Source organism: Erpetoichthys calabaricus, chromosome 7 (assembly GCF_900747795.2).
Source record: "Erpetoichthys calabaricus chromosome 7, fErpCal1.3, whole genome shotgun sequence".
Taxonomy (NCBI): Eukaryota; Metazoa; Chordata; class Cladistia; order Polypteriformes; family Polypteridae; genus Erpetoichthys; species Erpetoichthys calabaricus.
Genome location: NC_041400.2, coordinates 183,879,110 through 183,891,422, shown reverse-complemented (window position 1 = coordinate 183,891,422; position 12,313 = coordinate 183,879,110). Strand labels below are relative to the sequence as shown.

At 38.4% G+C, this 12,313-nt stretch overlaps 1 protein-coding gene and 1 long non-coding RNA gene across 2 annotated transcripts in view; one reads left to right on the top strand and one right to left on the bottom strand.

Moving 5' to 3' along the window:
* Positions 1 to 2,993, top strand: part of LOC114654947 (DENN/MADD domain containing 4C) — a 227,759-nt gene extending 224,766 nt beyond the window's left edge. Inside the window, 2 exon segments of the mRNA XM_028805821.2 lie at positions 297 to 361; positions 1,883 to 2,993. Coding sequence (XP_028661654.2) covers positions 297 to 361; positions 1,883 to 2,019 — 202 coding nt within the window. The 3' untranslated portion in view covers positions 2,020 to 2,993.
* On the bottom strand, positions 2,953 to 3,312 carry LOC127528821 (uncharacterized). The gene is made up of 2 exons (XR_007935428.1): positions 3,179 to 3,312; positions 2,953 to 3,135 (listed from the first exon to the last, which is right to left on the bottom strand). It is a non-coding gene; the product is annotated as an uncharacterized LOC127528821 (long non-coding RNA).
* Positions 3,313 to 12,313: the final 9,001 nt, after the last annotated feature.

The window sequence follows — 12,313 nt, the reverse complement described above, 5'->3', positions numbered from 1 at the left end:
CGGCTTTTATGGCCATGTTTAATAATAAACGCAAAACCTTAAGACAAGACAGAGAAATTAAATAAACCTTATATGTGGTACCACTACAGGTTCACTAATTACTTTTGAGAGGTTCAGGACCTAGAGCAGAAATAGTGAATGAGGTCTGTGAGAGACCATAACTTTAATATCAGAACTTCTACCAAGGTTTTAGATTTTAAATGTCCAAATTCTACATAAATGAGTAGCTTTGTAACCAGGGTGAAAAAAGGAGATTCTCAAATGTTACCTGTCCTTGTTTTGGTTTTATTTTGCAGAAGTGTGTATCGAGAGATCCTTTTCTTATCTGTTGTGTCTCTTGGCAAAGAAAATATTGATATTGGTAAGAAATCAATTTTAATTTAAGAAGAGGTATATATCGATGACTAACTCTTTGCATTTATCTTTTCCTATGAAGCAAAATGTTTGTTCCTCTTGCTACTTGAGGATTAAAAGTGGGTAGTAATTGATATTTCTCAGCATTTAATAGAGGCAGAGCAAGAGAGCACAATTAAATAGTGAACACCATTCCAAAGTATTTATAAAAGTAATCTATGATTGCTTGAATACGTTTGCATTTATAACAGTAGAAGAATAGGCATCTACTCTGCAAGAATAAATTCAGACATATCCAATACAGGAAGTGCAAAAAAAAAAAAATGGACAGTTTTACTGTGACTTTCTGCTTCTATGGACATGTTTGCTCATTCTGTATGTTCAAGATAATTTCAAACAAGGCATTTTGAATCCCATGATTCAGATATTTCTATGTTCTGATATAATAGTAAGCTTTTCTCAGCAGTGCTTTATTTTAAACACTGTATCTGTGAACTGTACAGCAATTCACGAAAGACACTTTGGCTTAACCGTATTTGCATAGAATTCTGAGCCCGAGAGACCCTCATAATTAACACTAAGGAGGTGAAAGTGCTCTAAAGCCCCTTGTCAGTCAGAATAGCCTGCAGTAAAAGCATAGTAGGCCATATGAACGATAGCATTCAATAGCAACCACTGTTATTGGTCATGTAAGACTTGACCAAACCTCTTATGTCATTCTGTTGCATTGACTACTGATCTCTGGTTATCACATTAGATTTATCCAAAGAACTCTGTAAAGACCCTGTGATCCAATAATCAGATTTGGAAACTGTATTAAGATTTCAGTGTATCCGTAAAATGTCAAAATATGAATATTAACCATATTGCTATATTAATTTCTCCCCTAACTCTACTATCTTACAAAGGAATACAATAAAATTGTATTAAGACAGTAACAATGGGACATGGGCAGTGTTGACTATCAGCTGTAACTCGTCACTCATACAACAGAAACCTTGTCCTTGTTTTGCAAGCTTTAGAGCTTTTGTGTCTCTTGCAGAGTAATCTTTTACACAGATGCATGTTATGTTCGGACAACAAAACTGCAAAACTATCAGAAGTCATAGGCTAAATTTCGTACGGGTGAATATTTCCAAATATTGGCATATGACAGTCACCAAGCATATTCATCATAGTAAGCTCTGTATCTAATATTAGGTTTTTGGCTTCCTTCAAAAGTAGACGCTACAAACCCCCATGTAGCAGACTGTGCATGGAGTGGGTGTGTCGCCCATATGCACTATAATTAAAATTCTGAAATTGTATTTGTATATCCTTATTTGAGTTTCCTTCTTGCTTTTTAAACTAGTTCTAGTACAATACAAAATGCACTATTATGACTGTCATCTGATAAAAGGTCTAGCAGAGCAATATTAAATGATTCCCACTGTTTGCATAATTTTGTGGCAGCATTTATCTTTTTATCTATGCTGACGTGCCAGATTTGTCTGATTTTTTTTTAATTTTCTTTTGTTTGCCTTTTCAGAGGCCTTTGACAGAGAGTACAAGTCAGCATATGACGAACTAAGTCCAGATCAACTCAAGTTCCTTCACCGAATTGATATGCCTCCCAGCAACAATGTGCAGTGTTGCCTGAAGTGCTTTGGTGCACCTGTGATATGAGAAACGATATGTACCAGTGTTGAAGGAAAATAACCACTTAATTGGCAGCCTTCGCATTGAGGAGCCTTTTTAAAACCAAACACTACTGGCATTTACTAACTTGGCCAACAGCAAGACTCCCATTTCTCATTTTGTAGTAGGAGAGGTTCAGGTTTCAGTTCGCTGCTCTTTTTCCTGTAATTTAAGATAGCAAGTTCCTTGTTCTTATCAAGAGAAAGACAAAAGGTAATAAATGTGCTCCTTTAGTATAAATACATATTTTCTTTTGCATCTCTTGCACATATCTCAGAAGAGTATCTTCAAGAAAGATGCGCATGTGGAAGGGTAGAGCTTGCCACCTTTCTATAAAATGCAGAATTTAGGAGCACACCGCTGCTTGTACAGACTGGGAGGTTTCACTTGATCGGTGTATAGAAAGTCAGTTGAAGAAAGTAATTCATAAATAGACAGCAATAACTTTTTGTAAGCAAGCTTTTGCACATTAGATTCATTCTTTTTTTGTGTGTGTTTCTTTCAGAAGTAGGGCACAAATCTTTACTTCTCTATATTTGTTTTATACCTTGTATCCCTGAACTTTAGTGAGTTTAGTACTCCTTACAAGAAGGATGCAAAAGTGAATGCCTCCTGCACGTGTTTGGCTGAGACTTTTCTCCTTAATATGTTTTTTTGGAACCAGAATGGTTTAAAGGTCAGAGCAAAGAATTGAACATGGGCCTGCAATATGTTATGAACTCTTAAATTTGATGGAAAATACCATCAAATGTTTAAAACACATTCCGGGATGTTAAAACTCTGTGAAGTGCTGATGTTGTGTCTATATGGCACTTGAGTCTGTTGATTTTCAAGGATTGACATGTGTACTGACAAGGAGTTGCTTTGCAGCATTACATCATGGACCTTTTCTGTAATGAAACTGTAAATTTTCTATTAGTCTTATATAATCTCGGAATTAAATAAATTCGGGTAACAAATCATTTGCAGTCGTCCTTAAAAGTAGTATGATTTTTTTTTTAAATGCAAATTGCACTCTGCAATATAGAGTTTTTAATGTAGCTTTTAAAGTTTTGGTAGACATAAGATGCACATTTATGCTAGAAGTCCTAGTCTTGTGGAAGCCTATGAATGAAACGACTTTTGAGCAAAGGGATTTGGAGTCTACAGTAGAAGTAATCAGATTGCACTGCATATCTGTGTACATTGAACCAAGCCTTAGGAAATCTAGTTAGATGTGTACTTTAATACATTACACGTTTATATTTTAACTTTTCTACTTTTGAAATTTCTGGTTGCATTCATTAGAATATGTATAGTTTCAGAAAGCTGCTTTAAAGGAAACCAAAAACAGACTAAGCTATTTTTTTCAGAGGCAGTGTAATGTTTGTGGACTGCTCTGTACATAAATGTCATACAATAAATTACTTTTCTTCTGAATTCCTGTGGGTCTAACTTCTCCCTGCATGAATACAGCAAGTAAGGGATGGAAACTCCGAAGATATCTAATCACAATACAGGTGGGCATCACAATCAACCAGTACTGTATGTTCATTTAATAAACTGTATTTGAAATAGGAATAAAATCCAAAGCCAGATATGTTTTGTTAAGTGAGACATAATTTGTGAGAATGGATATGTATGTGTAATACTGCTTCTTTTGTACATGTTTTATGAAAGTATGGTCCTGTATCTGTTTTTTTGTGATCAAATTTTTATCAGAATGAAGAAAAGTAAAAACACAAAGCCCATAGGCACAAGAGTATGCAACTCCAACCCCCCACCCATGGACGCCCGTGCAACTCCTTCCATAGCCCAGGAAAATATACATCCATGGTGGTGTGAGATGACCCTTTAATCTTGTGTCCTGGGGCTTCATGTATAAACTGCGTATGCACAAAAATGTTACGTACAAATGTTTCCACGCTCAAATCGCGATGTATAAAACCTAAACTTGGCGTAAAGCCACACACATTTACACGGTAGCTCCAACCTTGTCGTACGCAAGTTCTCCGCTCTGTTTTGCAGCAGACTGGCGGCACCCAGCGTCAAAGCAGTGCTGCTGTTCCTGTGTGGTTACCCTTTCTTTAGATCCACATCCCTGAGGCGGCTTTATCATATACACTGAAACTAACTGCATATTGTTTATTAGTTTAATGCATCTGCTTGTAATTAACCTGTAACAGTATAATGTTCCAGGGAATAGCCAAAGTATTCCAAATACCATAACTGCTTTAGCGTTGTTACTCTCACTGGACCTTCTTTTTCTTCTTTCAGGTGCTCCCGTTAGGGGTTGCCACAGCGGATCATCTTTTTCCATTTTACTCTCACTGCACCACTCGGAGTATTTATATCACTGTATCTGAGTGGGGAATCACAGATCTACAGCAGAGAATTATCGGTATACAGCATCAAGCACACGCTGCCTCAGCCATGCTGCCTATTTGAACTGCTCTCACTCGGCAAACTCTTCAGAGCCTTTACTGTACGGACCTCGCAGTTCAGAAACAGTTTCATCCCAAGAACTATAAACGCACTCAATCAGTCCACCAAGTGCTCCTTGTAGAACTATTTGTACTTATTAGTACAATTACTTCACTGTAAACTTGCGATACAGTTATACTATAGCACAACCTGAGCTACTTTATAAAGCGCGTATTTACATATGATGACAATATCATCTTTAAGATGAAGTGCAGCAAAATATGTTTATTATACAGATAAAATTTTAACATCATTTAAATAATCTATATTGTTAATAATCTTCAATTCCACCCGTGGGGGTAAACGTTAACATTATTCAAAGCTATTGTCTGTTTTTACCTGCATTTTTATTACTCTTTAATATTGTTTTTTGTATCAGTATGCTGCTGCTGGAGCATGTGAATTTCCCCTTGGGATTAATAAAGTATCTATATATCTAGCTAGCTAGCTAGCTTACAGATGGCTTAACGTGTATTACAGAGCTGATTGTGTGGCGATTGGGTATTTGGAGAAAGGAAAGTAAGGACAGGAATTGGGGATTAGTACGTTTGAAAGAGACAGTACTGCTACAAAAGTATTTCATCGAAGGTCGTGCACGGCGCAGCAAGCATCTTGCGTGAGACATGAACAAGCACTGCGCCAGCGTGTTCCCATGTTTAATAACATGCTTTAACTCCTGTCATCATGAAAATGATATCACGTATACATCTCAGTATTTTAATTATTCAGAGAGCTGTAATATCACGAATGTAATGGATTCTGTGTCCTGTTGGAGGAAGAGAAACCCAGAAGCACGTAGTGATTCACACACACAGAGCACATAGAAGATCAAATACAAAACAAAGCCTTTAACGTGCTACTTTACTTACGATGGTATTGAGAAACTAGTAAATTAAAACGGTTTTAAGATGAATTTTATGATGTTCTACTTTAATGACAAAATAAACTACGTGATTAAAGTGGAAATTTAGAGATTAAAGTTGACATTTCGTGCTTTTTCCCCCACTGTGTGCCTTTTTTTTTTTCTCTGTACCCCAATAAGCTTTCATATGACACTCAGACGGTGGGCTACGACTCGCCTTTTCACAGTGACTTTGATATCTGACAATTTCTTTTTTATTTCGGGCACAGTGCAACTTTGTGAACATGAGCTTTCGAGTTTCTCCGACACACTATGTCACTCGATCAACTTCCTTTTGTTGTTTATACCACTGTTTAAACCAACAAATAGTACGTTTTCGTTGCCTCCACGTTTTTCGTTGCCTCCACTTGGTATTCGCTGAAATTCTTCTATTTTTCCTCTTACTTTTGCCATTGCCTTTTTACAGAAGGCTGAGCTTAAGGGCTATTTATATTGATTTGCATATTCAAAGAGGCGTAATTCTGGAGTTGGGTCGGGACAGCAGGCGCGTGCACGAGCGTTACTTTTCATGCTGACCAGGATTTATGTAGTGGAAGAACGTGGAAGTTGGCGTGCGCACAGATTTCTGCATCTGGATTTTTTTGTGCGTAAGCACATTTCTGCTTTTGTCCGTATGCCATGTTATAGTGTGAATTCTACGCACGCCGTTATACATGAGGCCCCTGGGGTGGAAAATCTTGATTTTTTTTTTTCAACTTCAGACTGTTTATATTAAATTTAGTTTTTTTGCTCAAACAAAAGGATGAGGTGAATTTACAGGGATTTAATTACTAGTATTATTTCAGGATTGGGCCCAAATTTATCAAGCATCTCAGAATTACTCCTAGGAATTGCACTAAAAGTCGGACTGCGATAAGAATTTGTTCTCTACCCCAGAGTAGTCCTACACCCACTCCCAGAAAGTAGGAGGAGGCCAAGTTTCAGGATGAATGGCATCAAAAGTGGTACTCATTATGATGCTTTGTGTTTCCTTGGAAATCATGATCACACTTTGTGGTTTTCTGATGCCTACTCTGAGGCTTCACCACAAAGATGATAATATTAAAAGAACAAAGAAACCCTAATAACATACAATCTTTCACTAAGCTGCACATAATTGTTGCCACTTTGCAACAACATCCAAAATAATCTGTAATGCGCACCAAGATGGAAGGATCAAGTGGCACACTCAAAATGAGAAAAATACCCAATAACGGGCACGTTTATTTAACAATCCATAGCCATACGTTCGGAAGAATCACCTTTCCTCTGTTATAGCCAACGAGAAACGTCTCCTAAATTAAGTTACGTTTACACTTCCAATGTTTCCGATTTGTGTTCCACATTTGCGTGTCTTGCCACACTCCATGAGCCCACCCTATCTTCTGTGACACTTTATTTATCCAGTGCCCTGGGAGCCTCCTCCTACCTTATGAAACCTTCCCAGGCCTAGGGAAGTGTGACACAAACATGCCAGGGGTTCATGGAATGCACAGCTCAGTGTACCTGAGTGGCATTTCATTGTCAATCACCCATCCAGTCCTGCCTATCTTCAGAGTAACATGCTTGCTACTACAGTGCACATTGCATCCATGATACTGTGATATCACTTGTGATTGACGTAGTCGTCCTCATCGATAACTAAGACAATGATCTTTGTTTGTGCCGATTTGCATGAGTGCAGTTTGATTTAACACAACCTCGTGTGGAGTACTGGGGGGATTTGTATGAATTACCTCGTGTTGTGAGGGCATTCAAAGTCGAGATATTGCTGTGACACACCCAACTCGTCATATTAAAAAGCTGCATTTTATATGTGACATTACCAATACTTTCATATAGGCCGACTGTGCATGGCTTCTCCATGTTGATGGAGCGATCATGTAATGAATATTATTCCATTTGTACCAAATTAATATATTTTTATGAATTGATTGTTGTCCAGAGTTTCCAAAACATTCAGTCTTTTCTGAGATGTGCGTGCAGACCTTGGCCTGAACGCCATCGTCTGGCAGCTACTAGTGACTTAGGACAGCTCAGGAGCTCTCCTAAGTCCTGGTGAAGTTAGGAATAGTTTCCTAATTTAGAAAAACTGATAAAATGGTTTTATTTGTTCTCCTAAGAGTAGGGCCGAATGTGTGAGTGTGGCTTTTTATTCAGCCAGTGATGACTGTTTTACTACTCTGAGACACTCGATAAATATGTGCAGTGATCTTTGTTAAAGATCAGGAGTGGCTTGGACTGTATCTGTTCATTTAATCAAGGGTTATTACAACCGTGTTTTAACATCCTCAACAAAACCTGTAACAAGTAACGCTTTACAGTAAGTTTTATTTGTTTTGCTTCCTGACTAAAAGTTGATTATTATAGACTGCTTCAAGCTGAACACAAATTTAATTTCAGATTGACTGCATCATGTTTGAATTTGGAAAAACATGAAGTGTATTGTATTGATTGTGGTATGTTTAAGCACTTAATGATGCCGACATATTGCATTAGTTCAATTGAGTGCAAGATGTTTTCCTATGGACTTTTGTTTGTACAGTAATCCCTCACTTATCACGGGAGATAGGTTCCAGGGCCAACCGCGATAACTGAATTTCCGCGAAGTAGGGACACCATATTTATTTAATTATTTAACGTGTATTTGGACATTTTTAAACCCTCCCTGTATTGTTTACAACCCACCCTTTACTCTATTAATAACAGGGACAACTGCTAAGCAATATGAAATCGATAGATAAATTTACACTTACTGTATAGCGAAGTACACGTAGCTATATATGACGTGATGATGGTGATGAATATGCTGCGCAGTAAAAATGATGACAATGAAGGTGATAATACCCTGAATGCAGTAGCAAGAGCACATTAATGCTGAATGAGTGAGATAAGACTTCCTGGTTAATGCAGCACTCCGTCGCTGAGCCAATCAGCAGCACACAGGAACTTAACTGCGTGCTCTGATTGGGTAGCTTCTCAGCCATCCGCCAATAGCATCTCTTGTATGAAATCAACTGGGCAAACCAACTGAGGAAGCAAATACCAGAAGTAAAAAGACCCATTGTCCGCAGAAACCCGCGAAGCAGCGAAAAATCCGCGTTATATATTTAGATATGCTTACATATAAAATCTGCGAAGTCGTGAATCCACGAAAAGTGAACTGTGAAGTAGCGAGGGATTACTGTACTCCACAGCTGCTGTTTCATGTTTCAGTGTCCAACAATAGTCGGCCAGCCCCAATTTGATTCCACTTGCCCTGATACCGCTTCTCCATTATTACACGGTCATTCTGAAACCTTTCACCCTGAATGCACCAAGATTAGCAGAGAAGATGGCCAAGTATAAATGTAGAAAATTAAACTTTACTAAACAGTTTACACATCTTGGTTTTCATTTGTTTGAAGCACATTGTCCAACAGCTGGACTTGATTTTGAGCCTTGCAGTTACTAAGAACATTCTCACCATGTTATTTCCTTCAATCTTACTAGCAGATCTATGAATTGTTTGTCATTGAGGATGTTGTCTGATTTGTGATTTTTGTGTTTGTCCTTCTTAATTTTGGCATCACTACTTCATAGAAAAATCGGTCTCAAATATTGAAATCCTTAACTCTCTTTGTTAATCACTTTCATAAAATGTTTTAATTTGTCCAAGTTTTATACGGTATAAAGAGGAGGCAAAAATATCTTTGTTGTGTCTACAAATGGTGTGCATGTTCGTGTTTGTGTGTGTGCGTCTAGCAGGGGGAACTTGCTCTCTGGGAATGTGTTCTTTTTTGGAAATGAAGCTCATAGTTTGAACCTGTATATACGAAGGACGTTCAAAAAAATTTTTTTTTAACTCTATTGAGAATTTCAAAAACAAATCACTTTTCTACATAGTCACCTTCCTTTGCAATGCAATTTTCCCAGCGTTGTACCAAATTTTTAATGCCATCAGCAAAAAGTGTTTTTGGTTGAGTGCATAGCCACTGATGCACCGCTGCTTTCACATCATCTTTCTTCATTCCTCATAGTTGTGGCTGTAGCTGGATGTCCATCCCACTTGTACGGCCATTTTCTAACATTTCAATCCACTCATAGACGACTCTACGAGAGAGAACTTTATCCCCATACTTGGCAGACTTGTGGAGATGAGTTTGTGCTCCTGCACACCTTCTTCCCACAAAAAGCATAGGACAGAACGCTTGTTCCTCTTTGGTGCAATTTCTACATTTCGCAGCCACCTTCACCACAGGGTGACAACTCTTATACTAAACTGCAAGGGCAGCCGGCCTGCCAGACAGAATGAGTCACATGACGCTCTCGGTCACGACCAATCACTACTCCTCCCACCTTCACCATTTCCAGCGAAAACTTTTTGAACGTCCCTCGTACATCCCATGTCAGTAACCATTAAGATGAGAAATGTGGTATAAAAGGAGATAAGTATGGACAGTGGGTATAAAAAAGAATCGCCCCCTTTGAAAATATTCACATTTTGTTGCTTTACAGCCTAAAATGAGAGCACACACACACAGAAATATTTATTTATTTACATCCAAGCCAAACATAAACAACAGTTCTGAAAAATAATAAATAAAAAAACGGAATCACTAAGATTGATAAAGCCCCCCTCCCAAACGATACTTGGAAACTCAATCCGGTGTATTTCTCCATTACTCACCAAGGTACAGTTGTGCTTGAAAGTTTGTGAACCCTTTAGAATTTTCTATATTTCTGTATCATCAGATTTTCACTCAAGTCCTAAAAGTAGATAAAGAGAAACCAGTTAAACAAATGAGACAAAAACATTATACTTGGTCATTTATTTATCGAATATTACATATTTGTGAGTGGCAAAAGTATGTGACCCTCTAGGATTAGCAGTTAGTTTGAAGGTGAAATTCGAGTCAGGTGTTTTCAATCACAATCAGGTGTGAGTGGGCACCCTGAGTTTTGATCTATCAAAGTCTGCTCTTCACAACACGTTTGTGGAAGTGTATCATGGCACGAACAAAGGAGATTTCTGAAGACCTCAGAAAAAGAGTTGTTGATGCTCATCAGGCTGGAAAAGGTTACAAAACAATCTCTAAAGAGTTTGGACTCCACCAATCCACAGTCAGACAGATTGTGTACAAATGGAGGAAATTGAAGACCATTGTTATCCTCCCCAGGAGTGGTCGACCAACAAAGATCACTCCAAGAGCAAGGCGTGTAATAGTCAGCGAGGTCACAAAAGACCCCAGGGTAACTTCTAAGCAACTGAAGGCCTCTCTCACATTGGCTAATGTTCATGTTCATGAGTCCACCATCAGGAGAACACTGAACAACAATGGTGTGCATGGCAGGGTTGCAAGGAGAAAGCCACTGCTCTCCAAAAAAACATTGCTGCTCGTCTGTAGTTTGCTAAAGATCACGTGGACAAACCAGAAGGCGATTGGAAGAATGTTTTGTGGACGGATGAGACCAAAATAGAACTTTTTGGTTTAAATGAAAAGCGTTATTGTTGGAGAAAGGAAAACACTGTATTCCAGCATAAGAACCTTATCCCATCTGTGAAACATGGTGGTGGTAGTATCATCATGATTTAGGCCTGTTTTGCTGCATCTGGGCCAGGATGGCTTTTCTTCATTGATGGAACAATGAATTCTGAATTATATCAGAGAATTCTAAAGGAAAATGTCAGGACATCTGTCCATGAACTGAATCTCAAGAGAAGATGGGTCATGCAGCAAGACAACGACCCTAAGCACACAAGTCGTTCTACCAAAGAATAGTTAAAGAAGAATAAAGTTAATGTTTTGCAATGGCCAAGTCAAAGTCCTGACCTTAATCCAATCGAAATGTTGTGGAAGGACCTGAAGCGAGCAGTTAATGTGAGGAAACCCACCAACATCTCAGAGTTGAAGCTGTTCTGTACGGAGGAATGGGCTCAAATTCCTCCAAGATGGTGTGCAGGACTGATCAACAGTTACTGGAAACGTTTAGGGGGGTCACACCAGATACTGAAAGCAGAGGTTCACATACTTTTGCCACTCACAAATATGGAATATTTGATCATTTTCCTTAATAAATAAATGACCAAGTATAATATTTTTGTCTCATTTGTTTAACTGGTTTCTCTTTATCTACTTTTAGGACTTGAGTGAAAATCTGATGATGCAGAAATATAGAAAATTCTAAAGGGTTCACAAACTTTGAAGCACAACTGTAATCCTTGTGATTAGTTTAGCTGTTCCTGGAGTATTCCAGTGCTTAGTGGTGCAAACAGTTGACACTTGGCACTTTCAAACCATCTCCAGGGTAAAGATGTGGATCGGCACGTCAGGACATGAAGACATCGAAAGCTTCATCAGCCCCTAAACGCACAACAAAGTCCATAATCAAGAAGTGCAAAGTGTTTGATACTACTAGTATCCTTCCTGATTAGGCCAGGCCTCCAAACTGGATGGATGAGCAAGGAGGAAACGTTTCAGAGAGGCTATCAAGAAACCAACGGCAACTTTGAAGGATTACAGGACCTTAGGGCAAAGAGTGACAGCAATATCACGAATGTGGCTCGTATGGGAGGTCTGCAGATCGGGCAATTTATGGCGTATGTGATGTCAATTCTGACCTGATTTGATGGACCCTGTATGTGCTTCATTTATAAACCGAAAAATGAAACATTCCACTTGACGCCACACTCCGTGTGCCGATACACAACTGGTAAGTGTTTTCATTCCAGTACATTAGTTGACCATAATGAGAATATTATTAAAATATCTGTTGCCCTGCAGTGATTACATTGTACATGGCGTCTTCAGGCCCAGATTAAGTATGCGATACGCCTCACTGTAAATGTTAGTTGCTTATCACTGAGATTGCTTACATAGCGATTTCCACTATACAAAAAAAAATTCAACTTTTACATATATTATAGTTTATATATAA